Source organism: Melopsittacus undulatus, chromosome 2 (genome assembly GCF_012275295.1).
Source record: "Melopsittacus undulatus isolate bMelUnd1 chromosome 2, bMelUnd1.mat.Z, whole genome shotgun sequence".
NCBI lineage: Eukaryota > Metazoa > Chordata > Aves > Psittaciformes > Psittaculidae > Melopsittacus > Melopsittacus undulatus.
In genome coordinates this window covers 41,868,769-41,884,291 of record NC_047528.1, presented here as the reverse complement: position 1 = coordinate 41,884,291, position 15,523 = coordinate 41,868,769, and the positions used below count along the sequence as shown (strand labels likewise).

General features: G+C 39.4%; 1 protein-coding gene across 7 annotated transcripts in view; it reads right to left on the bottom strand.

Moving 5' to 3' along the window:
* Window positions 1-15,523, bottom strand: part of LMO7 (LIM domain 7) — a 130,059-nt gene that overhangs the window by 36,135 nt on the left and 78,401 nt on the right. For 5 of the 7 annotated variants that reach the window (XM_031048096.2, XM_031048098.2, XM_031048094.2 and 2 more), the window contains exons 5-10: window positions 11,029-11,059; window positions 10,413-10,526; window positions 9,740-9,938; window positions 8,656-8,908; window positions 4,080-4,109; window positions 1,125-1,242 (exon numbers count right to left, since the gene is read on the bottom strand). In XM_031048096.2, the coding sequence (XP_030903956.2) occupies window positions 1,125-1,242; window positions 4,080-4,109; window positions 8,656-8,908; window positions 9,740-9,938; window positions 10,413-10,526; window positions 11,029-11,059 (745 nt within the window). Of the gene's footprint in view, window positions 1-1,124; window positions 1,243-4,079; window positions 4,110-5,617; window positions 6,335-6,775; window positions 6,974-7,248; window positions 7,540-7,893; window positions 8,194-8,655; window positions 8,909-9,739; window positions 9,939-10,412; window positions 10,527-11,028; window positions 11,060-15,523 lie in introns of all 7 variants that reach the window. The other 2 variants (XM_031048100.2, XM_031048095.2) reach the window with 2 other exon arrangements.

Below are 15,523 nucleotides of genomic sequence, written 5' to 3'. Positions count from 1 at the left end.
GGCAACACATTCCAGTGCCTCACCATCCTAACAGGAAAGAATTTCTTCCTTAGATCCAATCTAAACCTCTGCTGTTTAAGTTTCAGCCCATTACCCTTTGTCCTATCACTACAGTCCCTAATGAATAGTCCCTCACCAGCAACCCTGTAATCCCCCTTCAAATACTGGAAGGCTGCTATGAGGTCTCCACGCAGCCTTCTCTTCTCCAGGCTGAACAGCCCCAACTTTCTCAGCCTGTCTTCATATGGGGGGTGCTCCAGTCCCCTGATCATCCTCGTGGCCCTCCTCTGGACTTGTTCTAACAGTTCCATGTCCTTTTTATGTTTAGGGCACCAGAACTGCACACAATACTCCAAGTGAGGTCTCACGAGAGCAGAGCAGAGGGGCAGGATCACCTCTTTCGATCTGCTGGTCACACTCCTTTTGATGCAGCCCAGGATACAGTTGGCTTTCTGGGCTGTGAGTGCACACTGCTGGCGCATGTTCATTTTCTCACTGACTAACACCCCCAAGTCCTTCTCCACAGGGCTTCTAACCTTTGCCTAACCTGTAGCTGTGCCTGGGATTGTTCCAACCCTTTCCAACCCCAACTACTCTATGATTCTATGATTCTTGCTTGGTGTTCTGGTCTTAATTCCAACTTCTTACCGTCAAGCAGAGATTTTAATAAAAAAGACAAATTCTTCAGATACCATTATGATGTTATGCAAAGCTATCAAATCAGGTTACAAGCTGGATTTAAGACAGAATTATTATGGGATAGAAGCCTTACAAATTTGCACAGGGAAAATATTTCCCTTCCTTCTCCCAGAGGATCAAATGCTCAGACATTCAAATCATTTCACAAAAAACGTATTCACATGTTTCAGATAACACATGAAGCCCTAACTTTCATGTCCAGAGAAATCAAGTCTAAAGTCTTTATTAGAATGCATACCTGAAGCATTAATCAGATACTTATGATGATATTTAAAATAAGTTTAATTCTGCATTAAACAGACATCCCTAGCAGTTGCATAAGACAGATTGTTTCAGAAGACAGCCTGTTTTCTAGGGACACTGAAGGTAGGCAGCACTCAGCCTTTCAGCAGGACACATGAAGAGGGGTAAAAAGGAGTGCTTACTTCTTGCCACTTTAGATCTTGTTCTTGTAATTGTTCTTTGATCCTTTGTAGCTCTTCATAACGGATTTTGCGCAATGACTGTAGCTCCTCTGCACTGACGTCATTCAAAGATTTGCTCCTACAAAGAAAAAGCATACTGGGCTTTATCACATTTTAGCCATCATTTATGCAAGTGAAACCTTCCAGAAAGGGTGGAGTTGATATTAGTACAACTGAGCTCTTGGGTGTTATTTCGAACAGAGCAGGAAACACGCGGGCATCTGAATGAGCAAGGCTGGGACATGCTCTAGTGCTAGAACTTGAGTCACTAGTTTCACATTTGAGCAAATAAAATAAGGTTAAGGGAATAAGCAGCTCTGTAGCAGCTCCACGCTGATCATTCACATCAAGCTTTTTGTACCCAACTGATTCCTTTGTTTAAACTTGTTTCTCTCTTTATTGACCTTACTCTTTTCTTTGACATAAGAGGCACACCTGTTCCCAGAGTTCAAATCACTGTCCTTTCACTGCTTTCTCCATTAACAGCTCTTGAATCACCTCCCATTCCTTCCTTAGGTTAATCATAAAATGAAGTCAGTCATTAAAGCATGTTTCTAAAAAAAAAAAAGTAATTAACTGCTAAATGCTCAGTTCATGCATGTCACTAGCCTATGTTACTCATCCCCAAGCCTCCATGCTGCTTTCCACCCAAATCAGGATGGCTAACACCACCATCTTCTCACTAATTCCTTCAACATGGCTACAATTTTCTGCCCATGAACTCCTACTTACTAGCTCTTAATCAAAATTCCTCAAAGCTCACCTTTCATGCCTTCCTCCCCAGCCTTTCAAATGCTACTTTAGTCTTTCACACTGCAGTGATAAATGGAAGGACTTTTAATTTAGGCATAGGATAAGACTCTTGCTCAAGCACAAGCCTCTGAGACACCAAGCAAAATGCAGGTGTTTCATCACAGTGTTCAGTGCTGCAATCTAAAAGGAAAGGTAGACTTAAAGGGATTACTTTTTTTTAATTTTTTTTTTAATTTATCCAAACAAAAACTGAATGATGAAGGGGTGTAACCAAGATTTAAGAGGGCTTCAAAGTGTGTCATGCCTGTGATACAACAGAAAATCAGCTTAAAACCAAAACTGATTCAGCACAGGGCCTTCCTCTAAAACAGTTCATTCCAAGACAGCTCTAAACTAAGGAATCAGACTCTCACCTCCTCCCAAGGGGCCCTGCTCACTTTCACTGGTAACATAAGACTTTGGACTTCAGCCTCTAGAAACAGAGGCCAGAACATTAACTCGTTATACCTGTTTGCTTGTCTGTTTTTTGAACGGGAGGAATGCCAAATTAAAGACAAATCTCCTGGTCACTGTTGCAGAAACTTTTTGCTCGTACAGTTCCTTTTTTATTATTTTTTCTTTTCTTTTTTTTTTTTATTTCTTAAGTTGTATCATATCTAGAAACAGTTTTGGGTAATCAAACTGTACTTAAGTATCAAAATTATTCCCAGGAGTCCAAGAAAACTTATATTACATGTCTAGGGTTTCCTTTTCTTTCTCTTGAGTTTCTACCTCTGCCTGTAACAAAATAAGACAATCTAGTCCTAAATACAATATGCCCTTCCATACCAAGGAATGGGATGTTAGTTTCAATTCTAGCTTTAACTTCAAAATCTAACTAGTGACTTAAGCCTTCTGTGTCTCCTTCCCTTAACATCTAACTTCTTCCAAAATGTTTCCTTGCTTCTTCTGAAAGTGTTTAGTCATCTACCAGGTTTTGTCTCAGGGTAAAATAAAATAAATAAATAAATGTACATTAAAAATAAATAAATAAAGCATGCAGAACCAAATATTTAACATGCTATGACACAGTAAGTGGAAAAGTATTTCCCTTTGAGTCACAGTACATCGCAAACAAAGTCTAAGTTCACATGGCGCTAACCAATAAGTTTACCACTGAGGATTCATGATCTTATATACCTGAAGTATATAAAATAACCAAGGAATATTCATCAACAACATGATAAATACCATGTCACTAGGTATTTTCAGATTATAACTGTACCGCCTTGAAATAAAATATTTACTAATCTTCCTGTACATTTCTGAATATTCTAAAGCATAATTAAAACATAGAACACCAAGTAGGAGGTGATCCTCCCCCTCTATTCTGCTTTTGTGAGACCTCACTTGCAGTATTGTGTGCAGTTCTGGTGTCCTCAACATAACAAGGACATGGAACTGTTGGAACAAGTCCAGATGAGGGCCACGAGGATGATCAGGGGACTAGAGCACCTCCCATATGAAGACAGGCTGAGAAAGTTGGGGCTGTTCAGCCTGGAGAAGAGAAGGCTGCGTGGAGACCTCATAGCAGCCTTCCAGTATCTGAAGGGGGCCTGTAAGGATGCTGGAGAGGGACTCTTTTGCCAAGGGACTACAGTGACAGGACAAGGGGCAATGGGTTAAAACTTAAACAGGGGAGGTTTAGATTGTATATAAGGAGTAAGTTCTTTACTGTAAGGGTGGTGAGGCACTGGGAATGGGTTGCCCAGAGAGGCTGTGAATGCTCCATCTCTGGCGGTGTTCAAGGCCAGGTTGGATAGAGCCTTGGGTAGCATGGTTTAGTGTGAGGTGTCCCTGCCCATGGCAGGGGGGTTGGAACTAGATGACCTTAAGGTCCTTTTCAACCCTAACTATTCTATTATTCTAAGTACTTCAGCAGAAATAAAATACTAGAGCTAATTTTCAAAGTGCCTGCTAACCCTAACTTGAATACCCTAGATGCCAGACAGAACTTCTGACATAGCTTTTAGTCTCTTAGATTTGTCACATAAATTGCCCAGCACAGAACAACAAAGCAGCATGCACAAGTTGTTTCCAGCATGAGTTTTTAGCTACTGTGCATGCATGAAAATTTAGAGGCAAACATAGCGTTATGATCTTACAAGCTTGTATAAAACTTACCCTTGCTCATCAGAAAGCTTTTGAAACAGTCTGAGAAATCAGAAACCGAAAAAGAAAAGATTCAGTATCTCGATATTCATAACATTAACACCACAACCACACTAGCACTCTCACTAAGTGAAGGGGAAACTGAAAGCTTGGGGACCAGTCAGCATGGAAGAACACATCAGAGATCTGAAACTAGTCAACAGACAGATCGGGACTTGTGTGATGTTTAAGTCAGACAGAAAACTGACAGAACAAGGTTGCCTACAAGTTCTCAGCTGTTCTGATTTAGCAATACTGCACTGATAGAGCCTTGCATTAATTCTTCACCACTTACTCCAGTGCTGCTGAACAGCAAAATGCTCAAAAGATACTAATTTCACAAATGAAAATTAGTACTAACTGGAGTCCCAGCAAGGCTTACAGAGCCTTTTTTCTTGTTACTTCAACTATTTCTGATACTAAAGGAAACTAATACTTGGAATAGATAAGAATAAAAGGTCCTATTTAGAAGTTTAGCACACTAAGTGGAAAACCAAATTAATCCAGTGTGATTCAAGCGGATTTTCAGTAGTCTTGAATATGAGTATTTTATTCTATTGAATGAATTCTTTAAAAGCGAAATATTTTCAAGCACTTCAGAAATATTCCTCTGTGAAGCTCACACTCTGTTAACAATATTAAGCTTAAAAACAAAACACAGCAACATTAAATAACAACTGGAACATGAAAGTGTCTTAGTCACAAAGTAATGATGCACAGCTGGGAGAACTGCAACTTGCAATGCCGTATTTTCAGAGCTAAGCAAATAGGCAAAATCCCACTCTCCCCCATTAAGTACAAAATCCAAAAGAGCTAGGAAGTGGTTAAAACCAGTATTCAGTCAGAGAAATTTTGAGTATATCAGGAAAGAATTAAGGGAAAGTATTGTTCAGGACTGTATGGGAGCAGGGGAGAAACACTGGCAGAACAAAATATGTAACAGTGGAATTTGATATTACATGGACACACAGTTTGCATGCACCTTGACTTAGAGTGGGCAAAACACTATTGATATTTTTTTCCACCTCATCTAATTATCTCAGAACTGTGGCAGAACAGTTTACAAGCATTTTCAATTTAGGTGCAAGCAAGAATATCAGAATGCCCATTTCCAGAATTTGTTGTCAAAGCATTCATGTCTTTCAGAAGCGTTTTTATCAGTTATATGGGGGAGAAAAAAGAAAATATTTCTAGCCTCCACAGTCTTTTGAATAATCATGATTCCTGTTGAATCATGGAAAGAAACTCATACAGAACTTTAAGCCTGAAGGAACACTAACATATTTTCTCTAAAACAGCAGCCTACAACTAGGAAACGTTGTTAATTTGTTGTTGAAAATATGGTATTGCAGTCAGGAGCTTCTATTCAAAGCAAATAACAAGCTTGTCCAGGACACCATGAACAAATAGCAGACTGGCATTCTATGAATGGCTCAGCACAAGACGATGCTTTTCTGAACGGAAAGGGTTCAGCTGCACTCAAGCACAATCCGTGCAGGACACAACCTGACCTCTCCACCATCTGCCGTTTCTTGTGTCTAACTTTGCTGGCCTCCCTGATTGCTTCCCACTTCTTCCAGTCTTCCTCACTGCATGGACCCGGGATGAAATTTACTGGCTGGGCGTTGCTTCCCACCTTCCAAGATTCTAACTTGCGGGTCAGCATATCGTCCTTCTTATGGTGGGAAGATGGTGACAGCACTCTGCCATTGCTCTTCCTCTCCTCTGGTGTAGTGTCTTTTTCAAGTAAACACAGGAATTTGGACCGTATCTCCTCCGGAAGACTCCATGGATCAGGAAAGAGTGCTGGGTGATACTTGTCTGGAGCGCCCGATAAAGGCACCTCTTTCCTCTGAGAGAGGATTTTACGGAGAATCATGTCATCCTTCTCCAAATCTGGAATCACAGGTTGGCCCTCTCTGGGTTGCAGAATTATCTCTCCCTCTATGGGAGGCTCCTGCTCAGAGAAGTTTTTTAAATACCGGGGGTCTTGTAGAACAACTTGATTCACATGGAAAGCCCCAGTTTTCCGAACAAAAAAGTCATCGTTTTCCAAATCTGGATACAGATACCCGTTTTCCCCATCTCCTTGATTGCTTCCTGGTATAAAGGAAATATTCTTTCTACATTTTATGAGCCTAGGGCCAGAAGTAGGATCTATTTTGGTCTTCGTTTCAGAAGACAAGTAGTCAGAGTATTTTTGCAGAGCCTGAAGTAATGAAAACTGACTGAAGCATACAAAACAAAAGGAAGGAAGTAAAAATATCATTAAGCAGCAAGAGAAAAGCAGATCACAATGTATCTGATATACATTTGGTTTAGATTTGCAGCATCCCAAGCAGTACAACTACACCACTTGGCATTCACCACCACTAACCGTAGCACAGCACACATCAACCAACGTAAAGGTATCATGGCATACTAACCTGCTCAGACACAGCACGCTTACATGCTCACACACAAAGCCAGTAACCCTATGCAGCATGTTACACTTTTGCATTTACATATTCAAGAAGACCAGCAACTTATGGATACATTTTAAAAAAAGAAAAATGTAATAACCCAAAAAGCACAACATCACAGGACGTTGTTTAATTTCATTCAGCTGTTGCATATCCAGCCATTTCTTTTTGATGCAGCAAGAGTGCAGCTCATGCAGCAATATCAACCTGGGCTGATCAGCAGCTTCCAAGATTTTTCCTTCTGCAATCTGTGACAATGAGCTTCCCACATAGTCAGCGGTTGGCTTATAGTTCTGATCTCTTCTGCAACTGCTGTTCCAGTCAAAACTTGGTCTTGGGTGATTAGCAACAATGGCAGAGCTTTGTTTGTAAGCAAAATCCTCCTCAGAATCCAATTTCTTTCTACTGTGTAGCAGCACAAAGAATGAGCAGAGGGAAAGAAAAGTAAAACAAACACGAAGTGTACTCATTGAGTAAAATGCACAGTAGCAACTGTGCAACAGTAATGAAAATAATGTTTCAATTATTCTCAAAAAAAAAAGGAAGAAAAGAAAAGGAGTAAACAAATCCTGCTGCTACACTGGAAATAAAAATGAAAAATAAAAATCAAGTCATACAACTACACTTTATTTATAGGTTTTGCACACAGGAGAGAAACAGGGGCATGCATGAAAACGCACCTGAACCCTTGAATCTCTTTATACCAGGGTTTGAAAGAGGACTTTCTGATTTTTTTCCATAACAATTCCTCTTCTGGAGTCCAAAACTTAGGAAGAAATTTGTCAAAAGCAACAACTGTGTTTGCCGCTGAAGAACTTAGCTTGCGAAAATAGAGATCATCTTTCTCAATGTTTGGGATGCCTATTTCTTCATCCTCGTCCTCATCAAAATACCCAGATAATTCTGAAGGAATGTTAGCTCTTGACTTGTTTTCCTCTTTAGTAGCCAACTGCCTCTGCCTCCTCTGGTTACTGTGCAAAATACCCAATCAGTTAAGATATTTCAGGAGCAACTTGACATAAAGAATGCAAAGAGACATGCTTTTTGGCCCAGGAGTTCAACCTCATGAATGAAGCAAATTAGTTTTCAATTCCACTGCAGAACCAGAAATAGTAAGATATATTTTAAAAAAAATATTAAAAAGAAGTTAAATGGTTACATTAGCATCCTATTGCCTCTGACAAAAATATGAAGTTTGACAGAAAAGCCATAACAAATTATCAGCTCTGTTAAAATGCCAATTAGAAGGCTAACTTTATGGAGTTATTATGGACTGCAATTTAGATAATGCAACAGTTACTGGATCTTGGATTAGTATCTCTGACCTCAGTGGTTCAAGCATTGCAGCTAGTGGACCAGCTGGATAACTTTCTTGCGAGCAAGATTTAGGAGAGTCATTGCGCAACATGAAATGATGTCCAGGTGTAGCAGAGCTTACAGGGCTCTTTTTGACTAGAAATCTACGATTTGCTAAGTCATCCATAACCAGGTCGGGCAGCCTTCTTTCATCTTCTGAATCAGAGCCACTGTCATACTCATAGATCATCTGGAGGGAAGCTGGATCTGTGAGCCCACACTCTGCTTTGCTACTTTGGCAGGAGGCTACAGGATTCCTTTCATGTCCACTGAGGTTGACCAAAACAGGAACAGAATGAAGACAGTGAAGTCACGAAGGCAATGATGAAACCCAAAATTGCCCACTAATCTCATCTCTATGTACCAAGAAGCAGGACAACTGAAGTTCATCAGTGTATTTTGGAAGACTTTAATGAGAAACCAAAACAACCTCTCTTGAACTTGAATTTAAGAGCATTAAAATCCCCTCTATCTAGATTCTGATCAGCCGCAAAACATTACTTAAATGCCAGAAACTCGTTTAGTAAAAAAATACCACAAACCAAACCAAATGAACAAAACAAAACACCAACCATACCACCACACCAAAACATCCCCCCTGTTAAAACATGGAAACTCTAACACTTTACTTTGTATTTCAGCAACACTAGCTTTTCTTTAACTAATAAATAAATCACTTATTTTAAAAGTCTTAAATCAAAGCCTGCTTTACTAAGACAGCACACCAGTACCTTGAAAATGTTCCATCTGAGTCAGTGAAGACAGGACTTGCCCAGCTCCTCCTGTTGTCTTCATTCTTCTCCGTCCTCTTCTTCCTTAAAGGTGCTGGCACATAGGACGTCTGCTTGTTTTTGTTGGGTAAGAAGCGATTGAAATCAGTGGTAGGCTTCGGTTCAATCACAGAAATCCTGCGGTAAGACCTGTCATCTTTATGGGAGTCATGCATTTTGAAAGGCAGTTCTGAGTCTGTGTCACTGTCACAACCTTAGAAGAAAGGGGTAAAAGGGGAAGGCACAAACATTATTCTCTAGACACAAGTTTCTGGCTAGAACATTGACTAAAATCTAAAATTAATTTAACTCCACATTTGGGATTTCTTGGCTATGAATTTACTGACGGTACAATAGGAGAGGTATTTTTAGAGGTTTGTGGCAAAGCTGTGATAAGGTCCATTAAGCTGAATGTAGCCTCTGCTACATTTGTTCCATTCTTTCACTATCACTGCTCCCTGCAGGAAACAAAGTGCTAACCTCTAGACATAAACCAGCACAGAAGTTTAATTAAACATACTTGACAATCAAATTTACTAACAAGACAAGCTATCAGCAAATAGCATGGCAACATGCTCATCTCACCAGATTAATGCCCAGTAAAAGCCCAGGTACATCACACATATAGCATATGTCTACATGCTGCTTTGCTGAGATCCGAATTCTTCTGTGTGGCTTCAGCCCAATGATTTTGTGTCATTCACATGTATCAAATCCAAAAGCTCACTATTTTTATAACTTCACACTATACTACAAGTTCCCTTCCTGAACTATGGGAAAATATCCTGTATGTTCACAGACACTAACATGGCAGTGAGAGCAACAGTCCCAGCAACCCTTCCTAGGAGAGGTAACGCATCATTGTTTTGTTTTTACCAACTGTTAAAGGTCAGTATTTGCTGAAGCAGAACGCAACAGCAGCAATTGCAAAACTAAAGTTCCCTTTCAAGCCAATTTAAGTGCCTGAAATACTAGGTACATACATTGTCTTCTCCCACATTTATAATACATACGTCAGCAAAAGATTTAAGAGAGGAAAACATACCTTCACTGCCACCTTTCAAGGTTATATCTGATGAAAAGCTTGTGGAAGATCTTGAACCAAGAGAGTCCAAGCTATCAAAGGAATCGTCTCTTTTATGGCTAGCTGAAGATGGAAAGGGCTCTCCCCGGTCAACGTACCAAATATCACCGTATCCACTATCCCTGCCACTTCTGTTCAGGTGGCTAGACTCTTCAAGTGCCTGTAAGAGTAAGTTTTGAAAGGTCTTTTACAATAATTTAAGATGCAAATGCTATTATTGAGTTTTCACTTACAATTTTTAAAATGCAGTTTGAGTGCACAACCTTTAACAAAGGCTCTCTCAAAGCCCTAAAAACAACATAAGCAACAGCTTGAATAGAAGATTCAACAGAAGGTCTTAAATTTCTCTTATCTCAGCCAAAGCAAAGCAAGAGTGGCCTCTTCACAACCTGCTGCATCAATCAGATCATGTGGATTCTGAATCGTGGGATTACACGGATAGCAGAAGAACCAGTGCAAGCTAAAAATTCTTCCTTTCACATGGACTTAGAGAGCAAGCCAAATAAATCAAAGGGCTATGTTGTCCAATCTAAGAATAAAACTAAAACCCCGAGAAATGGTTTAGAGTTGATGCTGTAATGTACGCCAAACTTTAAAATTCATGCTATTTATTTATTTATTTTTAATTCCTTACCTTAGTCAATGCTTGCCCTAGTAACTTCTCAAATGCTTTAAGATTGAGGTATGGACCATTATAATGAGGGTTACTTTGAGCTTTCCTCCCAAGCCAGTATAATGTAATCAAAACCTAAAATCAAATAAACAGAAAAACAGATATAAGCTTAATTACTTCCCTCTTGTGCCATGTACCAGTATAAAAGAATCTCAGCATGCTGTTAAAGATTTCTTCCACAATGAGTTGCAAAATCTTGGCTACAGTATTAGCTAAGATCTCCATTAAACCAATTAAAGAGTGTTATGATGCATCTTCTGTATCTCAAGCTAGCAGGTGTAGGTCTTGTTTCTAATTATTACATTTATTTGGGAAAGCAGACAGCATAGAAATCATCCTAAGATAGTGCTAATTTGTATCGGATAAATGAACAGATGAAGTTCTTTTAAATAAAATTAAAAAGAAATCTCTTTCAAATTTCTTTTAAAAAATTTTAAAAAAATTCTTTTTAAAGGAAGTTCTTTTAAATAAAATTGCATTTTATTGCAATGAACTGTAATAAAAAGAAGCATTTTAAGAATATTTAGTCACAGTCAGCACGAACTTGTTTCAGAAAGCACTGAGGTACATGTCTTACATTTTTCACTCTTCTGTTGGTCTCCTCCGGTCTGAAGCAGGGCAGGAAGCAAGAAAAACAAAACAAAAATATTTAAATATTTGACTTGAAATTTAATTATTATTCAAGACTTAAAAGTTTTCAAGCCAAGTAAGAGGTCAATATAAAATATGCAACTATGGTTATTCCGAAAGGAAAGTATTTTGCTTTGAATTCCTAGATATAAACTATTTCAATTGTTACATGTTAACCCAGAAACTAGCTGATCTATCATAGTTTCTGACTTGAGAGGTACTTGAAAAGGCTCTGGGCTTTTTTAATTAGCTGAGGCTTTTAGTTACCAACAAAAACAAAAAGTGGAAACATGCTAATGAGTTTGGGAAATAGGGGCTCTATTGGCCTGGAAGATCTTCAGTTCCATATGAAAGCAGATGTAACTGTTAGTTTTTCCCTGATTGGATTATTCAAAGAATGTTTCATTCTAGACAGAATTTTTTAGACAAAAAAAAAAAAAAGAGCAACTGAAACTGGGACATCTAGAAATAGATGTTGGAGGGCCGGAAGGAGAAGTTTCATTTGCTTTTAATGCAAGATATGTGTTTGTCAAAAAAAGAAAAAAAATAGTATTCTACCGCCAACATAGAATCATAGAATAGTTAGGGTTGGAAAGGACCTTAAGATCATCTAGTTCCAACCCCCCTGCCATGGGCAGGGACACCTCACACTAAACATCAGTAAACTTCTTTTTATATATATAGACAATTTGTGGCACACATCACAAGCACACCAACACATTCACAGTGGTCCCATTCTCCTACTGCTCATATTAAAAATAGGAAACATTTTGGTTGGGAGCCTCCCAAAGGTGGGGTACCACAGGCTCAGTCCCCATGTGTAAATATTCAGGGCTGGACTGCAGACAGAAGCTGAACAACACTAGTGCTTACACTGCCAGTGGTTATGGAAGGGCAAATGGATTAAATATACCAAAACAACTTTTCACCTGCCCCAGATGCTGTTGGTTTGGGGCTGGTTCAGGAACAAGCTTCATATGCAGCACAGTGAAGGGATTCTAACAAAAAAGTGGAGAATTAACGGTGTCAGGAAGACTGACATAGACCTGCAACAGGTGAGACCAGTGATGTATTGGGACATCTCTCCTGTTTCTGCCTGTTTAGGAATAAGCTAGTGAAAGGTTGCAGGGGAAAGGTACAGTAAGCCATTCGGGGGACAGTTACGATTCAGCAAAATTATGACAGTGGCCAGTCAGCATTGGTGGCACACCTTACAGAAATACAGTAATTGATGCAACGTGACAACCAGCAGGGACACAGACTGTGTCTGCTCCTCTTTCCTCCTAGTTTGAAAGCACCCACTCCCGCTCAGCGGAGCTATAACTTCCTTGTCTGCCCAGACACCATAAAGGGATCAGGCTGCCAGGAACACAAAGTCCTGAGCTGGATCTGACCTGCAAGTCCTCAATACAACTTCCTTAATATTACACAACAGAGATGCTGCTGCCTTTGTACTCAATAACATCTTTCTCATGGATAGGAAGAAGCCTCTCTTTTAATGTGCAATATCTGCATTTTTTTTCTAATTAAATAATCATAATATTAATATTAATAATAAACATTTCTGAAACACATTGTTGTTCCTTTGTCACTTGAGACTATTTTGGAAAAAAAAAAATTTCCTCTTCCTTTTTTTCAGTACAGGGATTTCTTTACCCATGCCCATGCTGCAGGGTACACCAAGTGCTGCCTAGAGACATGTTGGTTTCCTAAGCAAAGGATGGAAAATTATGCTTGTGCTGGTGTGTATCAACATTACAATTCCCAAACCCAACAGAAAACATTTTAAAAGGTTTACATTCTTCAGATTCTAGGTCTAAAAGCCTTCTGCTAGCACAATTTCTGCTGTTATTTGCAATTATAAAAGCAGAGGCCCTTGCAAAAGATACCATTAAGTTTGCTTCCAAACTTCAACAGTTCTAGGAGTGAAAAACTCCACCTTTAATCAGCTGGAGCCTGTATCCAAGAGGTTTCCAACCTTCACGTAGAGCAAAGCTACATCACTGAACATTATGGTCGCTTCTGCTTTCTATGAGTTCTCTGAGATCATTTAGGTTAACCATTTGCCCTGTGCACTTGGACTATAAACACTGCAAAACTTAGGACAGTCAGGTAAATCAGTTGAGACCCAAATTGCAGGCAGAGATACTTCACACACTTGAATGACAGACAGTGCTCCATTCACGTTTGCTCAGCTAACAGAAACAAACAGACAAGATGCTTACTCTGTGAACAAAGTTTCTTCACTTGAATCCTTTTCTGAACTACACCTATTGGTCTCTAAAGCTTTTTAGCAACCTGTAATGATAGATGTAATCCAAGCAAAACAAAAGAACACCCTCTAACCTAGAACAATCAGTTCCTCATTTATACATGCATATATTAATTTTACAATGGCATTTAACCAAGGGAAAGAAGGAGGATTCTGGATGAATGTACTCACCTAGAATCTGTATAAAACAATAGGTATATAATTTTAGAAGTTCTCCTTTATAAAGTGTTTTAAAAATGTAAATATTGTTCAGAACTATGCAAATTCAACTGGTGTCTTGTGTACAGCTCTGAACTGTAGATCATAGCAAGGGACAAAACAGAGTCACCAACCTCAAACACAGCAAGTTCCTTGGTGCTGTGAGAGGAGGTGTGATCCTGCCTTTGCTGACAACCTGTTGCTACCCAACAGCAAGCTCCTACTCTCACCTCCGCTCCCCTTCACAAGTCTGGCTCCAAATACACAGGGCTGAAACACTCAGTTTCTCACACTGTATTTGAAGAAGTCAGTTGCAAAATGGCATGACAGAACTTCAGCAATTTAGTTTTCAAAACTCACGGACAATTATAACCTTATTTAGAATATGCCCCTAGCACTGAAGTGCAAACACAGCACTAGCTGTAGAGACATTTGTCCTACAAAACCTATTATAGCAACTGAAGGGGTAACCCAGTGGCTTAAGTATCTTCATCAATGCAAATAAACGCCAATCCTACACTGGGCAACTGTGAAAGAAGTCTGCTTTTCTGATGTTTTTATCCAAAACCACCAGAGAGCTCAGTTGGTGCAGACTTTATTAAAATATCTTATTCTGTGTAATCTAATTTCTGGCTTCAAAATGTCATTATGCTGAAAATTATAAGCAGGCTGCTGCTTTGCTCAGTAGGGCACAGCCAAGGCTGCATCTTAAAACAATCAGCTGAAAGAAGTGGGCTCCTCTCCAAATGACAATGCAACACCACTTATTAAATCACTTTGTGTCATTTCAAACATTACCTTCTCTGTCTTCCCAGAGGTTTTTATATCTCCTTTCACTAACAATGCCACTTGAATAGAGATATCTGAACTAAGCAAAGGAAACTGTTAAAGACAGTGGTTAAGATCTTGCAGAAATAATTTGATTATAAATACTTCATTTGTTCCTGCCAGAGTCTCAGCATTTTAATATTCATTCTGAAGCTTGGAAGAAAAGCAACACCATTCTTCCACTTTACCTAACCTAACCCCAATGCCAAATCCCAGCTGACAAAGAGGTCTCAAAATTTTAGAGGTACAATTTTAACTCAACATTGCATGAGCCTTGATTGTTGGCAGTAGTTTCACAATGACAGTTTATGTACAACTTCAAGATTAGCCACCCCGGAAGGTATCTATGAAATGCAGCATGAAAGTCTAAAGGCCATGAGAGAACAATATGTGGGGGATATTATAGCAGTTGTGAAGCACAACTACACAAATCCAAGTTGAACACTGATGCAAAAAGATGTGAAATAACCAGCTGTGGAGAAATAATACCTTCTGTATAAATCACATAATCTACATTAATCCTTCAGCAAACAGAAAAAAGACAAATGGGACAGAAATAGCTCTCACTTGTTAGTAGGTGACATGCTTAGAGACAAATACTTCATCTGCCTTTGGACACAACACATATTCACAGACATGACTTATGGCCAGCCAGCACAGACCAATGGATGTTTCTCTAACAAGGACCACTTCAACAGAAGAAAGCAAAGTGACATGGCACATCAGCAGGCTGAGCCACAGCTCAAGGAATTTGTTCTCAACTCCACTGTTTGCTCAAGGTTAAATAGCACAATTAGTCACCAAGGCCATTACAAAGGCTTTGGCAGCAGCTCTAGCTTGAGGATTTCCTGGTCTCCCTTTCCCTTCCAGTCACTCCACTTTGCTGCCCCCATGGTTATGCCAACATAACTCCTAATTACACTGTGGTTCCACATTGCCCATTAAGACCAGAGGGCTGTGCCTATTTCTTTGTTTGGATTTTTTCTAATATACATTTTCAAACCCCAAATTAATTTGCTTGTATGTTTTAGAGCACACTTGTACAAGAGGCTACATGAGCACCAGAGCAGAGACAACACACTGCTGCAGAGGAGCAGGCAGGGAGCTTGGTTAAGGAGCCCCTGTGTGATAGAAACCCAGCCAG